The sequence below is a fragment of the Leptopilina heterotoma genome, unplaced genomic scaffold, assembly GCF_015476425.1.
Source record: "Leptopilina heterotoma isolate Lh14 unplaced genomic scaffold, ASM1547642v1 Lhet_43, whole genome shotgun sequence".
Lineage (NCBI taxonomy): Eukaryota > Metazoa > Arthropoda > Insecta > Hymenoptera > Figitidae > Leptopilina > Leptopilina heterotoma.
In genome coordinates, this window is record NW_025111081.1 from 597,390 (window position 1) to 621,748 (window position 24,359).

The 24,359-nt window shown below is 35.0% G+C and overlaps 6 protein-coding genes and 1 non-coding gene across 7 annotated transcripts; 3 read left to right on the plus strand and 4 right to left on the minus strand.

Annotated features, from left to right (window-relative positions):
• Nucleotides 1-181: 181 nt before the first annotated feature.
• Nucleotides 182-635, minus strand: LOC122506696 (histone H2A-like). The gene has a single exon (XM_043619015.1). The coding sequence runs from the start codon at nucleotides 581-583 to the stop codon at nucleotides 209-211; it is 375 nt and encodes a 124-aa protein (XP_043474950.1). The 5' UTR covers nucleotides 584-635; the 3' UTR covers nucleotides 182-208.
• A 108-nt stretch (nucleotides 636-743) lies between these two features.
• Nucleotides 744-1,241, plus strand: LOC122506663 (histone H2B-like). The gene has a single exon (XM_043618981.1). The coding sequence runs from the start codon at nucleotides 759-761 to the stop codon at nucleotides 1,227-1,229; it is 471 nt and encodes a 156-aa protein (XP_043474916.1). The 5' UTR covers nucleotides 744-758; the 3' UTR covers nucleotides 1,230-1,241.
• Nucleotides 1,242-2,452: 1,211 nt separating this feature from the next.
• Nucleotides 2,453-17,275, minus strand: LOC122506726 (histone H3-like). Its single transcript, XM_043619044.1, has 3 exons — nucleotides 16,930-17,275; nucleotides 15,816-15,825; nucleotides 2,453-2,909 (listed from the first exon to the last, which is right to left on the minus strand). Exons 1-3 carry the CDS (start codon nucleotides 17,225-17,227, stop codon nucleotides 2,477-2,479), a joined length of 741 nt encoding a protein of 246 aa, XP_043474979.1. The 5' UTR covers nucleotides 17,228-17,275; the 3' UTR covers nucleotides 2,453-2,476.
• LOC122506721 (histone H4) lies at nucleotides 3,944-4,346 on the plus strand. Its single transcript, XM_043619039.1, has one exon. It carries the CDS (start codon nucleotides 3,990-3,992, stop codon nucleotides 4,299-4,301), a length of 312 nt encoding a protein of 103 aa, XP_043474974.1. The 5' UTR covers nucleotides 3,944-3,989; the 3' UTR covers nucleotides 4,302-4,346.
• Nucleotides 10,303-10,827, minus strand: LOC122506665 (histone H2B-like). Its single transcript, XM_043618984.1, has one exon. The coding sequence runs from the start codon at nucleotides 10,810-10,812 to the stop codon at nucleotides 10,342-10,344; it is 471 nt and encodes a 156-aa protein (XP_043474919.1). The 5' UTR covers nucleotides 10,813-10,827; the 3' UTR covers nucleotides 10,303-10,341.
• On the plus strand, nucleotides 10,917-11,401 carry LOC122506682 (histone H2A-like). Its single transcript, XM_043619002.1, has one exon. The coding sequence runs from the start codon at nucleotides 10,988-10,990 to the stop codon at nucleotides 11,360-11,362; it is 375 nt and encodes a 124-aa protein (XP_043474937.1). The 5' UTR covers nucleotides 10,917-10,987; the 3' UTR covers nucleotides 11,363-11,401.
• On the minus strand, nucleotides 16,418-16,536 carry LOC122506754. Its single transcript, XR_006302021.1, has one exon. It is a non-coding gene; the product is annotated as a 5S ribosomal RNA (ribosomal RNA).
• Nucleotides 17,276-24,359: the final 7,084 nt, after the last annotated feature.

The following is a 24,359-nucleotide window of genomic DNA, read 5'->3' on the forward strand; positions in this document are numbered from 1 at the left end:
TGGTGAACTTTCTTTCCCGTAAATTCATGAAAGATCATGTGTAACATCCTCCTTCTTGTAAATCAAAAAGGAAGATTATCTCTATATAAAAAAATTAATTTTGGTTCTGATTTTTAATATAAATGTAAAGAACATAGTATTCAAACGTAAAAAATATTTGTTGGCCCTGAAAAGGGCCGATTGTTTTGTGAGGGTGAGTATGGAAAATTTAAGCTTTCTTTTCGGTTTTCTTGGGCAAGAGAACAGCTTGGATGTTGGGGAGAACACCACCCTGGGCGATGGTGACTCCAGACAGGAGCTTGTTCAATTCCTCGTCATTTCTGATGGCGAGTTGGAGATGACGGGGGATGATTCTCGACTTCTTGTTGTCACGAGCTGCGTTTCCTGCCAACTCCAAAACTTCGGCAGCCAAGTATTCCATAACTGCGGCTAGGTAAACTGGAGCACCAGCACCGACTCGCTCGGCGTAGTTTCCTTTGCGCAAAAGACGATGAATACGACCGACTGGGAACTGGAGTCCAGCCCGGTTGGAGCGGGTCTTTGACTTTCCCTTGGTTTTGCCACCTTTGCCACGTCCTGACATTTTTGATTTAGTTTTAGGTAAACGAAGTAAACACAACGAAGAATACAAAGCGAATGATGTTCTGCGCCAGAAATCCGCCTATTTATGCTCTCCCCACAGGTCACGCCCACAAGTACGCTCCCCTCTCTTTGTCGTGAGTGGCAGATGGTCGCAGTGAGTGCCCGCACCAATCAAAATGCCGCAGGCGGACATAAATACGGTGCCGCCAGTGTGCAAAATATCAATTCATCCTGAATTGCCTTTGTGTTCAGACGTATTTTCTCTGAAAACAACCATGCCTCCTAAAGCCAGTGGTAAAGCTGTCAAGAAAGCCGGCAAGGCTCAAAAGAACATTACCAAGACCGACAAGAAGAAGAAGCGCAAGAGGAAGGAGAGCTATGCCATCTACATCTACAAAGTGTTGAAGCAAGTGCACCCCGACACTGGAGTCTCCAGCAAGGCCATGAGCATCATGAATTCGTTCGTGAACGACATCTTCGAGCGCATCGCTGCCGAATCTTCCCGCTTGGCCCACTACAACAAGAGGTCCACCATCACCTCCCGGGAGATCCAAACTGCCGTCAGGCTTCTCCTTCCTGGTGAACTCGCCAAGCACGCCGTCTCTGAAGGCACCAAGGCTGTCACCAAGTACACCAGCTCCAAGTAAATTCTGTCCACCTTTCTCGAAAAACAATCGGCCCTTTTCAGGGCCAACAAATATTTTTACGAAAGAATTATTTGGTTCCAAATGTGTTGCAGTATTAGGACTACCTTTCTGATAAGTCACATGTTGACATTGAATTGATACTTTACGTTTGACTGTGGATTCATATAGTGTGGGATGGTAGTATGAATATGTGTTTATGTTTCACACTCGAGATTTTTCCAGCTGAACAAGACTTAACAAATTCTTTCGGTATTCTTCAAAAATATGCCTCTCCGGGCCCTTAAGATGTGCGCCAAATCTGGATACGATCAGATAAATAGTTTAGGAAAAATTCCATTTGTTAACCAAATAGATTGCTTTTTAAAATAGCATTTCTACATTTTTGGCTGTATCAATCTATTAATTTAAAATACAACTTTTAATTAACCTTATGTTAAAAGCTTTATTTTGGTAACGTTTTTCTTTCAAAAACATCAATTTTGCACTTTTTGATTTTTCAACGCATAATTTCGCATAATAATCAGTTTTTCAGGGCATAATCCAGTAATTTTCAGCGTCATAAAATACTGTCCTTATTTGCAAGACAAATAATTTCATAAAATTTCTAATAATTTGAAAATATATATTTAAAAATATGTATAAGTAATTTTCAAAAAAGGAATAAAAATGTTTTAAAATGCTAATTTATTCAGAATGTTTCATTAAAATTTTGTACAATTCAACTTTCCTATAAAACTTTCTGAAGTTCAATCCATATTAGTAATATTAATTTAACATTGTAAAATATAACAAATAGTTACTTATAAATTATTGTAGAAAAACAGAATATTATTTATTTATATATTTTTCCAGTTCTTTTCATAAAATTCCCTGACTATCGCCTGCATAGTCTATAATTTCTATATTTGTATTAGCTATAAAAATAATTAATCTCATAGTAGAAAGCCAGTGAATCAAATATAGTAATACTTTTAATAATAAAATAGTGAATAACTATTTATCAGTTACATTCACTTGTAGGTTTCGTCAAAATAACAAACTCTTTCGATGAGCAATTGGAGAATGTAATATTAAAAAATTACCAGATGCAGTATGATTTTTTGCTACTAAAAGGTATTTTTAATCGATACGAAAAAAGGTTGTTTATAGAATATTAAGGCATGTTTTTATAAGAATTAAAAATATTTCAACGTAAGAAAATTTGTTGGCCCTGAAAAGGGCCGATTGTTTTGTGTGGTCGAAAAAAATTAAGCACGTTCTCCTCGGATGCGACGGGCCAACTGGATGTCCTTTGGCATGATGGTGACTCTCTTGGCGTGGATGGCGCACAAGTTGGTGTCTTCGAAGAGACCGACGAGGTAGGCCTCGCTGGCCTCCTGGAGGGCCATCACGGCGGAGCTCTGGAAGCGCAGGTCGGTCTTGAAGTCCTGAGCGATTTCACGGACCAAGCGTTGGAAGGGCAGTTTGCGGATGAGGAGCTCGGTGCTCTTCTGGTAGCGACGGATCTCACGGAGAGCGACGGTTCCGGGCCTGTAGCGATGGGGCTTTTTCACTCCACCGGTTGCAGGCGCACTCTTACGAGCGGCCTTGGTGGCGAGTTGTTTCCTCGGTGCTTTACCACCGGTGGATTTGCGCGCGGTTTGCTTAGTACGAGCCATTGCTTCGAAGTTGAGAGTTCGACTGAATAGCTGCGGCGGCAAAATCTCACATATTTATAGCTTTTAGAAGCTTTTCCACCGGTTAGTCAAGAGGAAGGGGAAAATGACATCCTGATTGGTAGATCAAATTATGGAGGGGAGCAGTGGAACTCCAGAGGGAATAAAACTGCGTACTTTCACGGCGTAGCATCACAACCGTTTTGAACTGGTATTGGAGATGGCGATTCGACATCAACAAAACCAAATCCGAAGCAGTCTTCTTTTCACGCCGAATGCGCACCCCTCCTAGACCCATAGTAAACTCCCTCCCTATTAAGTGGAGCACCTCTGCCAAATACCTCGGTGTCATTTTTGACAAAAATCTCACCTGGTCCAAACACATAACCTCAGTTCGCGGTAAAGCCAACGGCGCCTTCATTTCCCTCAAACCTTTCTTTAGCAACCCTCAGGTCTCTCAATCGACCAAAATCCGTGCCTTTAACGCTATCATCCGTAGCATATGCACTTACGCCATCCCCATCTGGGGCTCTGCTACCCCACCACAGTTAACACGACTTAACAAGACTTACATGCGACTACTCCGTTCTGCCTTGAACTTTCCCTGGTACATCCGAAATCTCCAAATCCTCAAGGAAACAAACCTCCCTTCCATTTTTACTGCCGCTCAAACCTACTCAAAGAACCTTCGTCTCTCTATCGAAAACCACCCAAACCCAACTATCAACTCGCTCATCCAGTACAAGAGCAAAAACACAGATCGTGTTAGAAGGCCTTGCCTTCTCATCTCTCCATCTTCTTCTTAAACCTCTCTAATTTCGTGCTTCGCTCTATGCGTCAACACCCATGTAACTTTATTTACATCGGGCATTCGTCTTCTTTATTGGTTCATAACCTTTGGTTGATAACCACTGTGATGAGTTTTTAGTCGGTAGGCACTTTTTAAGTGAATCCGACACTACCCAAATTCCCCTGGGTGTCTTTAGAAGATTTTCTCATCGCAGACCACACAAAAAAAAAAAAAAAAAAAAAAAAAAAAAAGGCGTAGCATCATTCCGAGTTTGTTTTCTGTTCTGATCGAACGTAAACCTTATTCTCTGTGAAAATGACTGGTCGCGGAAAGGGAGGAAAGGGATTGGGAAAAGGAGGAGCAAAGCGCCATCGTAAAGTGTTGCGAGATAACATCCAAGGCATCACCAAGCCTGCCATCCGTCGTTTGGCTCGTCGTGGTGGAGTGAAACGTATCTCGGGATTGATTTACGAAGAGACCCGTGGTGTCTTGAAAGTGTTCCTTGAGAACGTGATCCGTGACGCCGTCACTTACACCGAACACGCCAAGAGGAAGACCGTCACCGCCATGGACGTCGTCTATGCTCTCAAGCGTCAAGGCCGTACTCTCTACGGTTTCGGCGGTTAATTTTTTCATCATCATCGTCATCCAAAACAATCGGCCCTTTTCAGGGCCACCAAATTTTTTTACGTTTGAATAATTTTTTTCCATAGCATACTTTAATGATAAAAGCATTACAGTGCAATCGATCAGTGAGTTATATTGAGTTAGTAATGGTCTGAAAATGCGTGGCGTTTATGCAATGGGCCTTTTGGGCCACGCCTACCGACTGCAGAAAGATTAGTTTTAACATGATTTAACATCTAATCATTTTTTTGTTTAAAACATAGTTTTAAGATAAGGTAAATGTTTCGTCTCAGAAGGAGACCAGTACAGGTATTTTAAACCCTTGCTAAATTCTGGTCGATGCCCGGAATCGGACTTCAATTATTTTTTAGTGTTTTTGATTATGTTATCTTTTTAAGTATGAATTTAATGTCCAAAAAAAAACGCAAATATTGTTAAAATCAGGGTGGCCACTTTTTTTGTAAAAAAAAATTCACGGTCATTTCCCGGTCATAAATAATAACTCTGAAAATAAATTATTCAATGAAAGATTGAAAGAATTTCCTGATTTTTAGACAAAACTTTGACTTTTTCCCAAACCCTAAAAATATTTTAGTTTACTCTAAAAATAATTTTGAACTTAAATAGATTTTTTGAAATGAATATTTAATTATTATCCATTATTTTTTCATATAGTAGGTACTCAAATTTCAAAAAAAAAAATTCAAATTTCAAATCCTTTAAATTTGAATAATTTTTAAGAATTGCTACTGCAACTTATTAAAAATTATTTTCAAAATTTCAATTCAATTATATTGTAGAAATAACTAAAATATTTCTAAAATCCACTTGTTTACAAGACAATTTCATGAAATTTTGAATAATTTGAATATTTTTCAATTAAATATTACATATTCAAAAACATAACTAATTTGAAAAAATGCGAATAAAAATATTTTTAAAGACTAAATTATTCAGAATTTTTAATTAAAATCTTTTAAAATTCAACTTTTCTAAAACTTCAATTTGAAATTTTTTAAAATTCAATCTATAATAATACTAGTAATATTAATTTAACATTCTAAAATATTGAAAAATTTGCTTATGAATAATTGTAAAAAAAACTAATTAATATTAATGAAAAATACGGTTTTTTAAAATTTATTTTCTAAGAAAAGAAATTTTATTTATTTTCTAAGAAAAGAAATTTTATTTATTTTTATTTACTTTATTTATTATTCAAAAATTAATTTTTATAAATTTCGTATCACTTTTGTTCTAATTAGTTCAAATTTTTAATAATTCTTATTTGTTTTGTTATAATATTAATTGCAAAAAAATTTTTAAATTGATTTATTTTTCATTATTTTATAGGATATGAAATTTTTTCTCTTTGAAATTTTTTTGACAAATTTAATTAAAATTATATTTTGTTTAATTATTGTTAGAAATAGAAAGAATTTAAAATTAAATTTAATATTTTCTTTTTCTAAGTCTGTTATGTTGGACAACAAAATTCACAATTTTCTTATAAATTCTAGAAATTGAATATTTTTATAGTACTTTTTATAAAATTCTCTGACAAAATATAAATAGATTTTATAGAAGATCATTCAATCTTTTTTAATGAAATATAGTTAATACCTAAGTCTTAAAATAAATATTTCTATTTTTCTCACAAAGTAATGTGTGTTTTAAAAAAAAAATTCCAAAATCCCGGTCAAGATCAAAATTCACTGTCATTTCCCGGTTTTTCCCTGTCCAAAAAAATTCACTGTCATTTCCCGGTTTTCCCGGTCCAGCGGCCACCCTGAAAATGTTTGTATGACCAAAGTTATATATTATTGTAATTTTATTAATTAATTAACTAAAATTTAAGCCTTAGTCAAAGTCTTAATCCGAGACTAAGGCAAACTCTTAGTCAAAGTCTTAGACTTGCCTAATACTTGACTAAGACTCAACTTAGACTTGGACTATGATTTGACTAAGATTTGAATTAGACTTGAACTACTACTTGAGTAAGAGTTAGACTTTGACTAAGACTTACACTTGACTAAGACTAAGGCTAGACTAAGACTTTGACTATGACTTAGACTTAGAATTTGACTGAGACTTTGACTAAGACATAGATTAAGACTAAGACTTGGACTAAGACATAGACTAAGGCTTAAAATAAGATTAAGACTTCGACTATAACTTTGACTAAGACCTTCACTAAGACATAGACTAAGACTCAGACTTTGACTAAAAGTTAGACTAAGGCTTAGACAATGACTTTCACTAAAGACTTGGATTAAGACTTGGACTAAGACATAGACATAGATTAAAACTAAGACTTAGACTAAGACATAGACTATGGCTTAGACTAAGACATAGACTTAGACTAAGACTAAGGCTTAGACAATGACTTTCACTAAGACTTGGACTAAAACTTGGACAAAGACATAGACTTAGACTAAGACTTAGATTAAGACTTTGACTAAGACTAAGTCTTGGACTAAGACATAGACTAAGACTTTGACTAAGACTTAAACTAAGACTAAGTCTTAGACTAAGATTTTGATTGTGACTTAGACTAAGACTTAGTCTAAGACTTAGACTAAGGCTTAGACTAAGACTAAGGCTTAGACAATGACTTTCACTAAGACTTGGACTAAGACTTAGACTAAGACATAGACTTAGACTTAGACTAAGACTAAGACTTGGGCAAAGACTAAGGCTTAGACAAAGACTTTCACTAAGACGTGGACTAAGACTTAGACTTAGACTAAGGCTTGGACAAAGACTTTCATTAAGACTTGGACTAAGACTTAGACTTTAACTAAGACTTAGACGAAGACTTTTACTAAGACTTGGACTAAGACTTAGACTAAGACTTTGACTAAGACTTTAACTAAGAGTTAGACTTTGACTAAGTCTTAGACTTTGACTTATAATTTGACTAAGACTTTTTCTAAGCTCCGCCGGTGGTTGCCCACTGACAAACATCATTAATTTCTTTGATGTGCTAGGAAAAGTGGGCCCGCTGCCAGGCACGACTGGCATCCTGGATATGTTCGGTGGACCTTGCCGTGGTGGCGGGGCTTGTCACTAAAGGGCAACCAAACAGCAAGAAAAAATGGATTCACAAAATTCAAAGAAAGTACCCCATGTGAGCAGGCCGGAAACGGGAAATCTCACCATCGGTCCCAGGACTGATGCTCAAGTGCGCGCGGATTGTGAGGGCGCACAATTTCTTGCAGTGCCACGAGTGATCGTGGAAAGATTAGATCCACAGAACATCGTGGAAGGAGAAAGAATGAGAAAAGGTAGCGCGTCGAGCCATCGAAGTCCTGCTGAAAGAGGCAAAAGTAAAGCATGCCGCGGATGATGAGTCGGACTTCGATTTGGCTTGCGTTCAGCGGTGCGGAGTGTAACCGCAAGGACCTGAAGGAAGAGATAGAGCGTTCCTTCAGGCGTAGTCTCAAAAGCGTCATAAGAGATGCTCAGAAACGGAGGCGAGAGGGTGACAGTCCAGAGGAGACTCGAATTTAAACCGATAAAAGGAAAAAGAAGGAAGCTCCTCCAATGGAAACGGAAGTACCAGATCCAAAGATTCTTCAATTGTAAGCATGGGTAAGGTGCAGTCGTTAGATCGAAGAGTTACACTCGAGATCCGTGATTTGGATTGCCTTTCCCAAGAAGCCGAGGTGCAACAAGTGTTGTCCGAAGCAATGGGAAAGCTATAGGAAACAGGAGAGTGACGGTCTTAGGATCCAACCGACGACAGATAAAGCTCGCGCTTGTAGTTACTAACCCGGAAGAGGCAAACAGGCTGGGGAAATTGGGACACGTAAAAATTGGTTTTATGTGTTGCCCAATTAAAAAAAGAGTAATGGTCGTCCGGTGTCATCGATGCTTGGGATATGGTCATATTGGAGCGAAATGCCAGAAGGTGGACAGATCGGCTGCGTGCTTTAAGTGCGGTGAAGCCGGTCACAGGTTCTCCAACTGTAAAAAGAGCCCAAGTTGCTTTTTATACAAGGAAAAGTTTGGTAATAAAGTGTCAACCACCCATATTGCAGGCAGCGGAGGATGCGGAGTCTTCAGAACGGCCCTTGTGGAGGCGAAGAAGACTCTCGCAAGAACTAAAAGTAAATAAGAAGTATTAAAAGGAGCGAATAACACAGCCACACAAAAAAAATTAAGTGTCTTGATCTGGGGTCGAGACATATGTATTCCGATGTATTTCGATGCGCTGAAATCGAATCTGCCATCAGAATTTGGCCAATGGGTCCTGGTTTCGCCCTAACCTCTAAAAATACCCTACAATCGTTAAAATGGTCACATTTGAATTATCAAAATTGTATCGAACCGCATATTGATAATTTTCTAAAATCCCTTAATTGAAATAAACTATTCTATAAGCTTTTCAATTGAAAATTCATATAAAACATTAAATCTATCGAACCTAACCTCAAAAACACATCTAAGATTCCAAACAAACAAATTATACCATACACAGCGCAATAAAAAATAAGTAAGCTCATGAAAGTAACAACTTAGGTGTTTCTATGATTGCTGATTACGAATCCGGTGTTAATTTATCAAAATTCAAAATGGCGGATCCAATATGGCGAACAACATAATTAAAATTTGTTTGGATTGGCTTGAAAATCGTTACTCGGGAGTTTTCGGGATCGCTCATGACGAATCCCATGTCGGTTTCTAAAAATTCAAAATAGCGAATCCTATATGGCGGTCTTTATTATTCTAACAATTTTTTTAAATGTATTACTCGCGGTTTTTCGAGACCTTTGATAACGAATCGTATATCAATTTTTATAATCTTAAAGTCTTACGAATTGTTAGAAAAATTGTTAGAAAACAATTCGTAAGACTTTCAGATTATAAAAATTAATATAGGATTCGTTATCAAAGGTCCCGAGAAACCGCGAGTAATAAATTTTAAAAAATCATTAAAATAATAAAGACCGCCATATTGGATCCGTCATTATGAATTTTTAGAAACCGACATGGGATTAGTCATCAGCGACCCCGAAAACCCCCGAGTAACGATTTTCAAGCCAGTCCAAACAAATTTTAATTATAAATAAAAAAAAAATTAAATTAAAAATTAAATTAAATTACCTAAATAAATTAAAATTAAATTTTAAAAAATTAATAAAAATTTAATTAATTAAATTAATTAATTTAAAAAAAAATCGAAAATTAATTAATTAATTAATAAAAAAAAATAAAATATAAAAAAAAGGTTTTTTTTAACCTTTTTTAACCCTGGCTGGTTTTTATTTATTTTTTTTTATTTGGCCCACTGGCCAAATTCTGATGGCGGATTCGGATTCAGCGCATCGAAATACATCGGAATACATATGTCTCGACCCCAGATCAAGACACTTTATTTTTTTTGTTTGGCTGTGTAATTTTGATTAATTTATTTTAATTAACTTTTAACTTTTAACACTTTTTAACATTTGTTCCTTTATTCTTTGACATAGAAATAGTTTTAAATTTTAACTATTGACGCAGGAGAACTGCAGAAAAAAAAAGTCGTAATAGCGAGAGAGTTGGAGCGCCGCCCTCGAAGGCTAAAGTCTTACGACAGTTCCGAGGATGGGTAAAGGGCTTCAAAAGAAGGGTTACGGGATTCAGTGGGTCGGGGCTGGCAGTAGGTCCCCAGTTTATTAGATTTATTATTTTATATTTTCATATTTAATCTACTAACCCCACATAACCTTGGAGTGCAGAGTCCAAGTTATGCAGATATCTGTATGCAGATTTCCCAAAAGTCCCTAAGCAAAAAAAAACACTTTGTCTTTAACTAAATCTTGACTAAAACTTAGACTTTGACTAAGAGTTATATTTAGACTTTGACTAAGACTTGACTTGTAAAACGAACTGAGATTGTCTAGAACTAGACAATTAAATTTTCAGTATAAACATGTGACTTATCAGAAAGGTAGTCCTAATACTGCAACACATTTGGAACCAAATAATTCTTTCGTAAAAATATTTGTTGGCCCTGAAAAGGGCCGATTGTTTTGTTTAGGGTGGACAGAATTTACTTGGAGCTGGTGTACTTGGTGACAGCCTTGGTGCCTTCAGAGACGGCGTGCTTGGCGAGTTCACCAGGAAGGAGAAGCCTCACGGCAGTTTGGATCTCCCGGGAGGTGATGGTGGACCTCTTGTTGTAGTGGGCCAAGCGGGAAGATTCGGCGGCGATGCGCTCGAAGATGTCGTTCACGAACGAATTCATGATGCTCATGGCCTTGCTGGAGACTCCAGTGTCGGGGTGCACTTGCTTCAACACTTTGTAGATGTAGATGGCATAGCTCTCCTTCCTCTTGCGCTTCTTCTTCTTGTCGGTCTTGGTAATATTCTTTTGAGCCTTGCCGGCTTTCTTCACGGCTTTACCACTTGCTTTAGGAGGCATCTTTGTTTTCAAAGAAAGAACGTCTGAACACAAAGGCAATTCAGGGTGAATTGATATTTTGCACACTGGCGGCACCGTATTTATGTCCGCCTGCGGCATTTTGATTGGTGCGGGGACTCACTGCAACCATCTGCCACTCACGAAAAAGAGAGGGGAGCGCAGTGGAGGGGGTGACCTGTGGGGAGAGCGTAAATAGGCGGATTTTTGGCGCAGAACATCATTCGCTTTGTATTCTTCGTTGTGTTTACTTCGTTAACCTAAAACTAAATCAAAAATGTCAGGACGTGGCAAAGGTGGCAAAACCAAGGGAAAGTCAAAGACTCGCTCCAACCGGGCCGGACTCCAGTTCCCAGTCGGTCGTATCCATCGTCTTTTGCGCAAAGGAAACTACGCCGAGCGAGTTGGTGCTGGTGCACCAGTTTACCTAGCCGCAGTAATGGAATACTTGGCTGCCGAAGTTTTGGAGTTGGCCGGAAACGCAGCTCGTGACAACAAGAAGTCGAGAATCATCCCCCGTCACCTTCAACTCGCCATCAGAAATGACGAAGAATTGAACAAGCTTCTTTCTGGAGTCACCATCGCTCAGGGTGGTGTTCTCCCAAACATCCAAGCTGTTCTTTTGCCCAAGAAAACCGAAAAAAAAGCTTAAATTTTCCATACTCACCCTCACAAAACAATCGGCCCTTTTCAGGGCCAACAAATATTTTTTACGTTTGAATACTATGTTCTTTACATTTATATTAAAAATCAGAACCAAAATTTTTTTTATATAGCATTAAAGGTATGTAATTGTTAAAATAAGGATTATACAAATGACAAAATTTACAGTTCAATAGAGTAGTAATAAATAAAGATAATAAAACTATTAATAATTTTATGCAGTAGTCAGTATATTATGGATAGAATCTTTATAAAGTGTCTAACGCTTTCTTTGAGAACTTCGCAATTTGATGCATAAAAATAAACATCATTTTATTTATTCATCTCTAAATCAAATATAATTTTCGGGAAGTTCTTCGAGAATTCAATTTATTATTTGAATAGAAAAATTCAATTTTTTATAACAATTGAGGAGCTAGATCGAAGAACCGGGTTTCCCAAATTCGGAAACCAATATTATGCCGAATACGAATAAATCTCAAATTTGGAAAATTCCAATCTAAACCACACAGTGATGGGTAACATCAAACTCAAAACACATTACAAGTTATTATGAATTACCTTAGTTCCATAAATTAAAAACTAACATCTTCACGTACATTTTATTTATTCCTGGAACATATTATTTAAATCAGGGACCGACACGGACACGAAAATTCGTGTCGTGTCGGTGTCGTGCCTTGACACGACACATGAAATTTGTAATTCGTGTCGTGTCAAAACACGTTTTAAGAACACGTTTGAAACACTGTAGAATCTTGCAAGCGTTTTATTTACAACTTTGCCCAAGGACACTAAAGAATAAAAATATTTGACCCTATCTCAGTTGAGTTGATTTGGCTATTATTATATTATATATTATTTTTTAATAACAATTAAATTAATTAAATTATTTTATATCTTCAATAAACATATTTTTTTCAACATTCCTGCAAATAAAAGAAATTTCATGACCTTTTCCTAACCATTAGATAAAAAAGATTTTGAAACTTTTTTATAACCAGGGTGGTCACAAGTTTCAGTTTATCAATTTTCCTGACAATTTACTGAAATTAAAATTCTTTTCCCCGACAAAATTAGTTTTACAAGAAAATATGAAAGTATATGGAAAATGATTATATTTTATGAATTTTAATTATTTACAACAATTTCAATTATAACCTACCTGAATTCAATTATTTTCTACAATTTTCAACTAAAATTATAATAAAAGAATTCCGAGAATTAGTTTTTAAAAATATATTGTCATATTGGCTAATTCTAATATATTATGTTTGAGACAAAGAAAATTCTTTCGTAAAAAGTAATTGGTGGCCCTGAAAAGGGCCGTTTGTTTTCAATCATCCACTATCAATTTCTTTTCACTTTACTTCTTGGAAACCCTCTTTGCCGCGGGCTTCTTCGCTTTGGGCGCTGCAGCCTTCTTGGGCGAAGCTTTGGCCGCCTTCTTGGGAGCAGCCTTGGTCACCTTGGGTTTGGCGGTGGTGGACTTGGCCTTCGGTGGCTTGGCCGCAACCTTCGGGGTCTTCTTCTTCTCGGCGACGGCTTTCTTGGTCTTGGCTGCCACGGCCTTCTTCGGAGAAGCTGCTTTCTTGGCCTTTGGTGCTGCAGCAGCTTTGGGTTTGGCGGCAGTCTTGGTCTTGGGCTTGGCTTTGGCCTTGCCCTCGGCCTTGGCGACGTTCAACTTGAAGGACCCTGCAGCGCCCTTGCCCTTGGTCTGGATCAGAGCCTTGCTGGCGACTGCAGCCTTCAGGTACTTTCTGATGAAGGGAGCCTGCTTCTCGACGTCGACTTTGTAGGTGGCGGCGATGTACTTCTTGATGGCTTGGAGCGAAGAGCCGCCTCTCTCCTTCAAAGTGGCGATGGCCGCGTTCACCATCTCCGACGCTGGCGGGTGACTGGCCTTGGCGCGGGGCTTCTGCGCCTTGGCTGCTTTCTTCGGAGTTGCCACTGCAGGTACAGCTGGGGATTCTACTTTGTCTGCCATTTTACTAAAGTGGTTTTCGAAAAACTACAAAAAATGTTCAATAACTTGGAGATGCTTTCAACTCAAGCGTTCAAACAGTTATAAACACATTTCCCTGCGCTCGTCGACATAGTAAAACGCACGGACGGTGAAGAAAGACCCCAGCGCTCGTTGGCTTTCTCTCGTTTGAATTCTCGGTAACTTGGGTACACTATTCAAAATTTTGTTCAATTTTTTGATATTTATTTGTTCTTCCCCAGTCGCAAATATATTAAATTTCAATTATACAATTATTCTACTTTTTTAATATTAAGAAAAACATAACACTTGCATTGTGTTTTTCGGTAAAAATGAGCAATTTTCAAGACTCTGCTTTTAGTGATCATTCTCAACAAGTTCAGAAAATTATAAAAAAACAAGTAAACAAATTGGATTGTTTAAAAATTAACCTTCAAATTTAATGCTCTATTTATCTCCCTTTCTGAAAAGAAAACTTATTTTACTTTGAGTGATAAATTGATGGAGGTACGATTGCTTCAGTTTGGGTATGAGTTCTTACTTTCAGCACAGAATACAAACGCGCATAGAGTGCATTGACTAGATCAATTATAAAAAATTTTTAACAATTTTTCAACATAATTTATATATAATTTAAAAAATGCTTAGAATTTTTTACTGAGTCATAGAAATTTACTTTGAATGAATTATTTAAAAACAGCCAAATGTATGATTGAGCATTATCTTTTTCTCATTCTCTCTGGTATACCTGTATTTTTCTTTATAAAAAAAAATTATTTTAAACAAATTTTAATACGATTTACAATTAAAAACAAATATGTCTCTTACATTTACTATTTGAATGATTAATAATTCTATAAAATTGGAAAAGAATAAAATTTATATTAAAAATAATGATGACGACGGACAAGTAATGTTTCAACCAATATGAATATACGTTTAGGATTGTTATTACATTTTCTAACATCATCTATGATGTACAATTTACTTACATCATAAGAATTTAAGATGTAAATATTTACTTAAAAATTTGTTAAAAATCCTAAATTGAAGATTTTGATAATTTCAATAATTTTTTATTTGGTCTTTTGCTCGAAATATTAGGTAGTGCTTGATTTAAAGAATAAGTTCCAAAAGATTTTTTTACATTACATAAATAATAATTATTCCAATTTGAAGTCTCGATTTTTTACAATATCTACTTGTCTCATTTTCTTTTTTTTGCTCTCTTCAATTAACAGGTTAGGAAGTGTAGAGAAACCAATCAAAAAAATTCTTAACAAGTTCAGAAAATTATAAAAAACAAGTAAACAAATTGGATTGTTAAAAAACTACCTATTAAATTTAATGCTCTATTTATCTCCCTTTCTGGATAGAAAACTTATTTTACTTTGAAATCTAAATTGAAGGAGGTTCGGTTGCTTCAGTTTGGGTATGAGTTCTTACTTTCGGCACATAATGCAGTGGGATAGAGTGCATTGTCTAGATCAATAATAAAAAAAATTTAATAATTTTTCAACATCATTTATATGTAATTTAATATAAGTTTAGAATATTTTATTGTATCATAGAAATTTACTTTGAATGATGGATTTGAAAACAGTCAAATGTATGTTTCAGTGACGTATAACAGTATTATTCTCTTACTTTCTTGTATACCTGTATGATTCTTGAAAAAAGTTGAAAGTATTTTTTAATTTTTAAACAGTGTACAATTAAAAATAAATGAAAATCTCACATTCATTATTTGAATATTCTATAATAGATTGTAAAAGAATAAAATTTATATTTAAAATAATTATGGCGACGGACCAGTAATATTTCAATCCATTCATGAATTTACGCTGTTTATATAATTTCTAACATTATTGACGATGTAAAATTACATTATAAATAAAATTTCCGAAAGTAAATATTTAATAAATTCCTTACTTGAATCCTAAATTGTGAAAAGAATTCAAATTTCAATTTTTTATACAATTTTCATTTTTTTCTTATATTATAGAACATCCCGCTATTTAAATTGGTATATTATAAATAATATTAATAATAATTAAAAAAAATATTTCCTCAAATTTACAAATGTACTTTAAAAACGTTTGGTCACATATGTAAATTGGTTTTATATGCTATAAGAATGATCTTCAAATAACTGTTATACTGAAGAAAAATATTGTTATCCATTACGAAAAAAATATAATTACCTATTATAGACTACACAGTGCAAACGTACACTGACAATAAGATAAAATAATAATAAACTAATAAGATAAAAGAATATATGGTTGTGTTCACCATTTTCGAGAAGTTAAATTTAAGTTAGTAAAATATGCTGGTGCTAGTAAATTGGTTCGTATTACTATATCTTTATTAGTAAACTTATAGCTACATATTTTCTTATTTGATTTAACCACACTTTTGATGGTCTACCTGTTTAATTAGTTTCTAAATAAATGACTGTAGACTAACTAGTAAATAGTAATAGCAATTAATAAAAATTAACAGTAATATCTTAACTAAGTAAATAATCGTCATGCAACTAATAATTTCTCTTCGTGTAAATGCTCGAAAAACAGTGCTATCCTCTAAAAACCTAACTTTAGGTTAAATTAGTCATTTATTTATGCAAAGTCATCAACCTTTTAAGTTTGATTTCTAACTACTAACATTTATTACACCCTAATGATGAAGTCAGAATTCAAATAACATTAATCAAAGAAATTGAAATTATCTAAGTAATTTAAGAATCTTCTAATTTATCTATACCTTTACATTTCATGGTTGTTCTCAAATAACAAATATAACAGTGCTTTGAAGTTATCTAAATAATAAGAAAACTATAAAGACTTCATAAGAAGAACTTGTTAATAAAAGCTATAAATCTTACAAAAACTAAGAGCCGACTGTTTTTTGATGATGACGATGACACTATTTTTAAAAAATTTCCAAGAGTTTGAAAAAAACACAAAAATTTTGTTTTCTTACAAAAGCCCTATTGGAGACATGTTAAAAAAGCTTCAGAGATGAAATTATTTATTACAATTATTTTATTAAAAAAAAAGCCAACAGCACGCGGTATTCCCAAGCGGTCACCCATCCAAGTACTAACCGCGCCCAAAGATGCTTAACTTCAGTGATCGGACGAGAACTGGTTTTTTCATCGTGGTGTGGCCGTTGCCTGTGAACTCAAGTGTTGTAAAAGTTTCACATTAATACATGAGCAAACTGTCTAGATACTGCTTCTTATAAATAACGTCTTTCTCGTTTTTCACACGTTATAGTGATGTCGATTTTCATACTTCATAGAATCAATTATTTATACAAATTCTCAACTGCACTTAGCACAAACAATATTCGTGAATTTCGAAAACAAGAGCATTACGCATTAAATAATGCCTAGAATGTAGCTATACGTGACTCATTATATTACTTACTGATGGATTGCACTGTAATTCTTTTATCATAAAACTATGTTATTGATGAAAAATTATTCAAACGTAAAAAATATTTGGTGGCCCTGAAAAGGGCCGATTGTTTTTTGGATGATGGTGAGTGAATTTAACCGCCGAAACCGTAAAGGGTGCGGCCTTGACGCTTGAGAGCATAGACGACGTCCATGGCGGTGACGGTCTTCCTCTTGGCGTGTTCGGTGTAAGTGACGGCGTCACGGATCACGTTCTCAAGGAACACTTTCAAGACACCACGGGTCTCTTCGTAAATCAATCCTGAGATACGTTTCACTCCACCTCGACGAGCCAGACGACGAATGGCGGGCTTGGTGATACCTTGGATGTTATCACGCAACACTTTGCGATGGCGCTTTGCTCCTCCTTTTCCCAATCCCTTTCCTCCCTTACCGCGACCAGTCATTTTCACAGAGAATAAGGTTCGTACGTTCAAGCAGAACAGAGAACAAACTCAGAATGATGCTAAATCGGTGAAAGTGCGCTGTTTTATTCCCTCTGGAGTTACACTGCTCCCCTCCACAATCTGACTGACCAATCAGGATGTGAGTGTCCCCTTCCTCTTGACTAACTGGTGCAAGAGCTTTTGAAGGGTATAAATATGTGTGTTTTTGCCGCCTAAAGCATTATTTTCAGTCGTCCTTCGTACTTTGAAGTCGTAAGCAATGGCTCGTACTAAGCAAACCGCGCGCAAATCCACCGGTGGTAAAGCCCCAAGGAAACAACTAGCCACCAAGGCCGCGAGAAAGAGCGCACCTGCAACCGGTGGAGTGAAGAAGCCCCATCGCTACAGGCCCGGAACCGTCGCTCTCCGTGAGATCCGTCGCTACCAGAAGAGCACCGAGCTCCTCATCCGCAAACTGCCCTTCCAACGCTTGGTCCGTGAAATCGCTCAGGACTTCAAGACCGACCTGCGCTTCCAGAGCTCCGCCGTGATGGCCCTCCAGGAGGCCAGCGAGGCCTACCTCGTCGGTCTCTTCGAAGACACCAACTTGTGCGCCATCCACGCCAAGAGAGTCACCATCATGCCAAAGGACATCCAGTTGGCCCGTCGCATCCGAGGAGAACGTGCTTAATTTTTTCCACCACCCAAAACAATCGGCCCTTTTCAGGGCCAACAATTATTTATTCGTTGGAATATGTTTGTTGCTAACATTAAATATAATAATAACATAAAATAAAATAATAACAAACAATTATAATTAACAAATAACAAATTGTAATAAATTATTAAATAACATGAGTAATGGTGAATGTACACGTGCCATCTAATAATGAGTCACCACAAGTGTTCCTATAACAAAGGGTTTCTAAAATGCATAAGTCTCAAATTGAGAAGTGGTGTTCTGCACAAGTCAGTCAATCATTATCTAGTAAAGCGTAACTCGTTAGTAAAATTAAGTAACGTAATGTAATGTAAAACTCGGTTAATATGTAATAAGTGAAACGTTCAATAGTGAAACGGTAAACTAAGTAAATTCACTAGAGTTAAAGTTATTGTATTGTTAAAATTATTACTCGTTAATCTCGAAGGTTAACTAGCGAACTATATTTTACTATTTAAAGTTCTACGATCATTCTATTTTTCTAAATTTGTACTATTTTGTTATTTTGTATTTTTGTTATTTTATTTGTTACTAAAATATACTTTCTTACGAAGGTTTAATTAATGCCTTAATAATGACTACACCTTATTCTAAATCATGGTATAAAACGGTCCTAAAGATAAATATTGTTTTGATAAATTGATAGAATTTAACTAAATCCGGCGAGCAAATCCTATTGGCAAATTTCTAAGTCCAAAAAAAAACTTTTTTTTACATAAAAAAATTAATGTTTATAATGATTTTAAACTATGAAAAACGCGTTTTTAACACAAATGTTTTGACATTTATTTTTGTTTTTGAAATTATAAAAATATTAATTTATGAATATTTATGGTCTATTATTATATTATTAATATTGTTATTATTATTATTAAACTATTTAATTATTTGTTATGGTGTATTAGTGGCAATAAATAATTTATTGAATCATCAAAAGCAAGTCAGCAAGTCACCTACATTAAAGCAATAATTTTCAAGTAGGTCCCGTAGCAATTCCCACGTGCGTCAGATTTTTTTTTTGTCACGATTTAATTAAAAAAAGTAAAAATTGTTAAATAAGAATGCTATTTATCAATAATTGGACTAATTTGTTATTAATAAATAATTAATTTATTAATTTAATTGAAAATAAGGTTGAGGGCATTTTATGAAATCCACGAGGGCACCGCGTGGAAAATCTATATGGAATCCATGAGGATTTTCCTCGAGGGCACCCATGAGGGAAAGCATGTGACGCCTTCGAGGGCTCCGCGTGGATTGCCATTACGGATTCCACATGGCAAGAGGGTAATCCACGAGGGCCCTCACCATTTTTCTGCACGGGTAATAATAAATTAATTAACAATAATAATAATAATAATAATAATAACAATTTTTTTAACATTTTTTCAAAATTTTCATGTCTGATTTAAAAAATTAAAACCGAATTAAATAATTCATATACTAATCTAAAAATTAAAATAAATAAAGAATAATACATTAATTAACAATAATAATAATAATAATAATAACAATTTATAACATTTTTCAAATTTTTTCATTTCTGAACTCTAAAAAAAAATTAAAACCGAATTAAATAATTCATATACTAATTTAAAATTAAAATAATAATAAATTAATAAAAATAATAAGTAATAATAAATATAAATAAATAATAATAATTTGTAATATTTTATAAATTTTTCCATTTCCAATACAAAATTAGGTATATAATTCTGATAATAAAAAATAAAATATAAATAAATAAATAAAATTAATACCTAAATAATAACTACATACTCCTAATAAAGTCAGCTGTAGACGCAAAATTAGGTTAATATACAGAATTTTCATATGTAGAATGGTTATGCTTAATCCAAAAAAAGTATTTTTCGGGGACTCTTGTCAAAGTGCGTAAGGCCAATAGGGCAGGAGTATAAACAATAAAAAAAATAAATAAATAAAATCGGGAAAACCCTAGGGATATAATAATTAGGATCGTAACATTATTTACTGTGACGAAGTGGTTTCGTCATGATATGTTCATTATTTACTTTCTTTTTTATTATTACAATTTCAATTAATAATTATTTGATTTTGGGTTTAGCGCCTTAGTCCTTTTGACTTTAAGGCGTAGAGAGAAATGTAAATTCCCCTTTTTGACAAGTGTATATCGGCGTATCGCGAAAAATGTAGCAGACGACAAAAGCACATTTTTGAGTTAGTTGGATTTGGATGTTGATGAGATAAGACGTACTTATGAGATTTATAAAAAGTATAAGAGTATATTGTACGAAGGAATATTGACGTTGTATGTAGTTGACTTGTGTTATGTGGAGAATTTAATAGTTTGTTAATAAAGGTTTGTTAGAAAAGAAATTGTGTTTTGGTTGTCAAAAGAATAACAAGGAATTATAATCTAGTAATTATTTAGACTTGAGATTTAGTAAGTATAATTTTCTGTTTGACAAGAGTCATGTCTCAAATGACCAAGTTTCCCTTTTTGGTTATTTTCCTGACGGAATCTCCTTTGAGATATTATGGTGAGATTTGTTATTTTTGTTGGTAATTGTTGATTGAGAATAAATTATTGTTTTTGTTAATTTTTAATAATAAAATTAACTGGCGTCTGACTATCACGTTGGCAATAGAAAATGATTTGTGACGAATAAGGGAAAAATGATTTATTAAATTTTGCATAACTTTTAATTTATTATTAAAAGAAACGTCATAAAATTGGCGCCCAACGTGGGGCACATTTGTTGGGAAATTTTTGAGACACGACTAGAAATTATTCTATAATTTTTGACTTGAAATTATTTTTGTGACATGTATTTTTGATTGGACTTGGGAGAGGAGAAGAATTTATATGTATTTCTATATGTGACTTGGGAGAGGAGGAGATTTACATGTAAATTGTTCTTTTTGTTGTATTTGACTTGGGAGAGGAGGAGATAATTGTGTAAAATAAAACATTTTTACACTTGAGAATATTAGTTGACGGCATGGCGAGAGACGCCATAACCTCAATTTGGACATTTTTTTTTGGAAGTTGAATAGTTTGTGTAATTCTTGGACGATTTCAGTAATTTTAATTTTACTAAATTCAGTGAATTTTTCTTGATTTTTCGCAAGTGATAAATAATTTTTGACATTATTATTTAAATAATTAGCCAACACGTGCTTGGTGTTGAATAAAATTATAATAGTCACGTGACATATAGCGCATGCGCATAGTGATAATTTTTCGCATCATTTTTCAAATTCAGTTTCGTTCATAGAAATTGGCGGTCAGTGGAAAATTTCGACTAGGGAAATTATCGCGCATGACAGAAATTAATCACGTAGGCTCGAAAATATCACTTATACAGAAATTGACAAGAGAAATTTGACTTGGGAAAGGAGATGAAAATTTCTGTCGCGAGACTGTGAAAATTTTAAAAGGGACCAGGGCCGTATTAAATGGGAGACGTGCCCCCTTTTTGTTAATAATTAACAAATTTTCAAAATTTTTATCTTTTTTTTTAAGTTTGATGGAAATAAAATTAATTAAACAAATTATTAAATAATTTCAGGACCGTATATAATTTGTGTAGTACCCTAAAAATTAACTTTTGTTACGACGATTGGAAAAATTTAACGAATTTTTCCAAAATAAAATAACCCTAATTTATTTCGACAAAGCGTGACATAATTATTTTTTTTACTTGTTTAAAATTTGTCTAAGAAAATGGCTTTTGCAATTGAGATAATGACTGACTACAAGGAAAGAATGACAAGACTGATAGATAGTCCCGATATTAGAGATATTTGGAATTCTATTGCCAAAATGCCTGTAGGACAAATAGTAACATTGTTACTTTCTCAACAATTGTCAATTTCGGGGACTTTACAAGTTCTTCGAGAAAGATTATTTCGTATTGAATTAAGGAAAATTTTTACAGACGAGATAGATATTCCTTTTTGTGAATTGTATGATTTAGGAAAAACAGACAAAATTTTTCTTCTTGAAGCCTTAATTGCGCCAAAAGAGGAGGAAATTTCCAATGTTTGCCAGACAAGGGGTGGAGGAGAGACAAGTGAGAGTGGTGAGGAGACTACCAATCCCAGGTTAAGAGACATGGGTATTTTGGGAGAAATTGATCAAAATCAAGAATTAATATCAGGGAGGGGAGAGAGGAACTCTTCGTATAGTAGACAAAGTCCGACAAGCGAGTCCTTACCGAGCTCCCCAATGTTGATTCAAACCCCAGTTATGACGACAGCTAGTATCCCTACTACTTCTATTTTGACTACAACCTCCCACACACTATCATTGCCCGTAACTACTACAGTTATGACTGCACCTCAACCTATTGTTTCGGCTACAATGGCACCAAATGTCATTAGTTTACGACAATCAGTCTCTAGACTCAGTATCAGTCCCGAAATCAGACATTTAAACAAATTAAACAAACAAATGACTAATACTCTTTTCCCTACTGACGAGCAACATTGCCCTACTAGACAGGAAATTAATTTTGAGTGTCCTTCAAATGACGTGGTTCCTCATTTAAAAAGAGAAGAACTTCTGTCTCATTATCAAAATGAAAATTTTGAACAAATTGAGAAAGTACATTTTTTCCCAGAACACTCATAATAAGAGTAAATTAGTTAGGAAGAGAAGTGACCAAAATATCCACCGACTAGTACAGGCTAATCAAAAGCATCTGTCCAAAGGGGGGATATCTAAAGACGAGAGAGTTAGTGTTAGTACAGATAACTCAGACGAACCCGAAAATATTTCGACTAGGGAGAAAAAAGTTTCTCGTAGTAAGGACCAACGCAAACGACGAACCAATAAAATATACAAAGAAAAGAGCATAAGACGAACATTATTCACTGATTCATCTAGTGAATCTGACTTAGACGACTCAAGTGAATCTTCTATTAGATCAGACAGTAGTAAGACAATCAGGAGGTCAAAAACAATTAAAATATTAATTAATTGGGACATTAAATTTTCTAATGAAGATAATGCTGATCCTGAAGATTTTCTCAACAGACTGGAAGATTGTAGAAATTGTATGTTGATAGATGACGATGATCTAATAAACTCAATTCCAAGTGTATTAAAAGGTAATGCAAGTCGATGGTACAGGACCATAAGACGAGAAACTAAGACATGGAAGGCGTTCAAGCGAGCTTTTCGACGAGAATTTTTGACTACAGTTGACGATGACGAGATTATTGATGAATTAAGGGCTAGGACACAAGCAAAAGGAGAAAAGATTTCTTCTTATTTGACAAGTTTAAGACTTATAATGGGACACTTAAAGAGACCCATACCAGTCAAACAACAAGTTAAAATAGCTTACAAAGGCCTTACGCCAATTTATCGTAGACAAGTTGACTCATCTGGTTTGGAATCTTTGACCAAATTAGAAAAGAATTTACGACAATACGAAAAAGTAAAGGACTTGGACGACAGATATGTTCCCCCACCATCGAAAGACAAGATGCGTTTTCCGGCTGCTGCATTTCATGGTACCAAGAAGGATGACAAGACGCATGGGACGAATAAACATGAAAACGATATTGCGGCTATGGAAGACAAGGGTGCAACAGAATTGAGTGAATGTCAGGAAGCAAATAAAATGAAAGGAGAGAAGATGAAAAAGAAGACTAAGGGGGAAAAGAAGGCTGAGAAAACTACTAAAAAAATCGACGCTCTCAACCAAACAACCCCCACCATTGTGACACCAACACCAGTGCCGAATCCAGCGATGATGTATGCGGCCATGGTAGCGGATAATTGTAAGAAGAAGCAACAACAGAATAACCCTGTTAATACTGTCGTTGCCCCAGTAGGTCAAGTTTGTTCAACTGGTAGTACTAGTGCATCAACTCCCTTCTATGGTGCATGTTTTTCTTGCCAAGCAGTGGGACATAGAGTGTCAGAATGTCCTTTGAGAATCTGTTTTGCATGTCAGCAACAAGGGCATATTGCGACGCACTGCCCCAGTAGAGTAAAGCAGACTGAATTTTGCTTAGCATGCAAAACACCAGGGGTGAATTTCTTAAGTTGCCCGATTTGTGTGAATATAAGGAATGTTTTGGGAAACGGACCATGGGGGGCGCAGAAGATGTCTGTACCCCCCGCCAACCCCCTTCACACTCGATAATTAAAGTTTCTCAGAACAAAGAGAAAACTAATATTATTGAGAAAAATAGGGATGAAACTGACAAAATTAAAGGTTTAAATTCTTTCCCTATTAATGAAGGTGCATCTTGCAGTTGGGACATGGGTGACATGGTAGTAGTTGACAAGAGTAGGGAGAAACCACTCATAAGATGCGAAGTTAGGGTAGGAACTGAGGAGTTAAATGAGAAAAACTCATTCAAATTTTTGACATGTGATAAAGGAGGATGTAAGAATGAGAGAGACTCATTTAATTTTTCAATTAATGATGT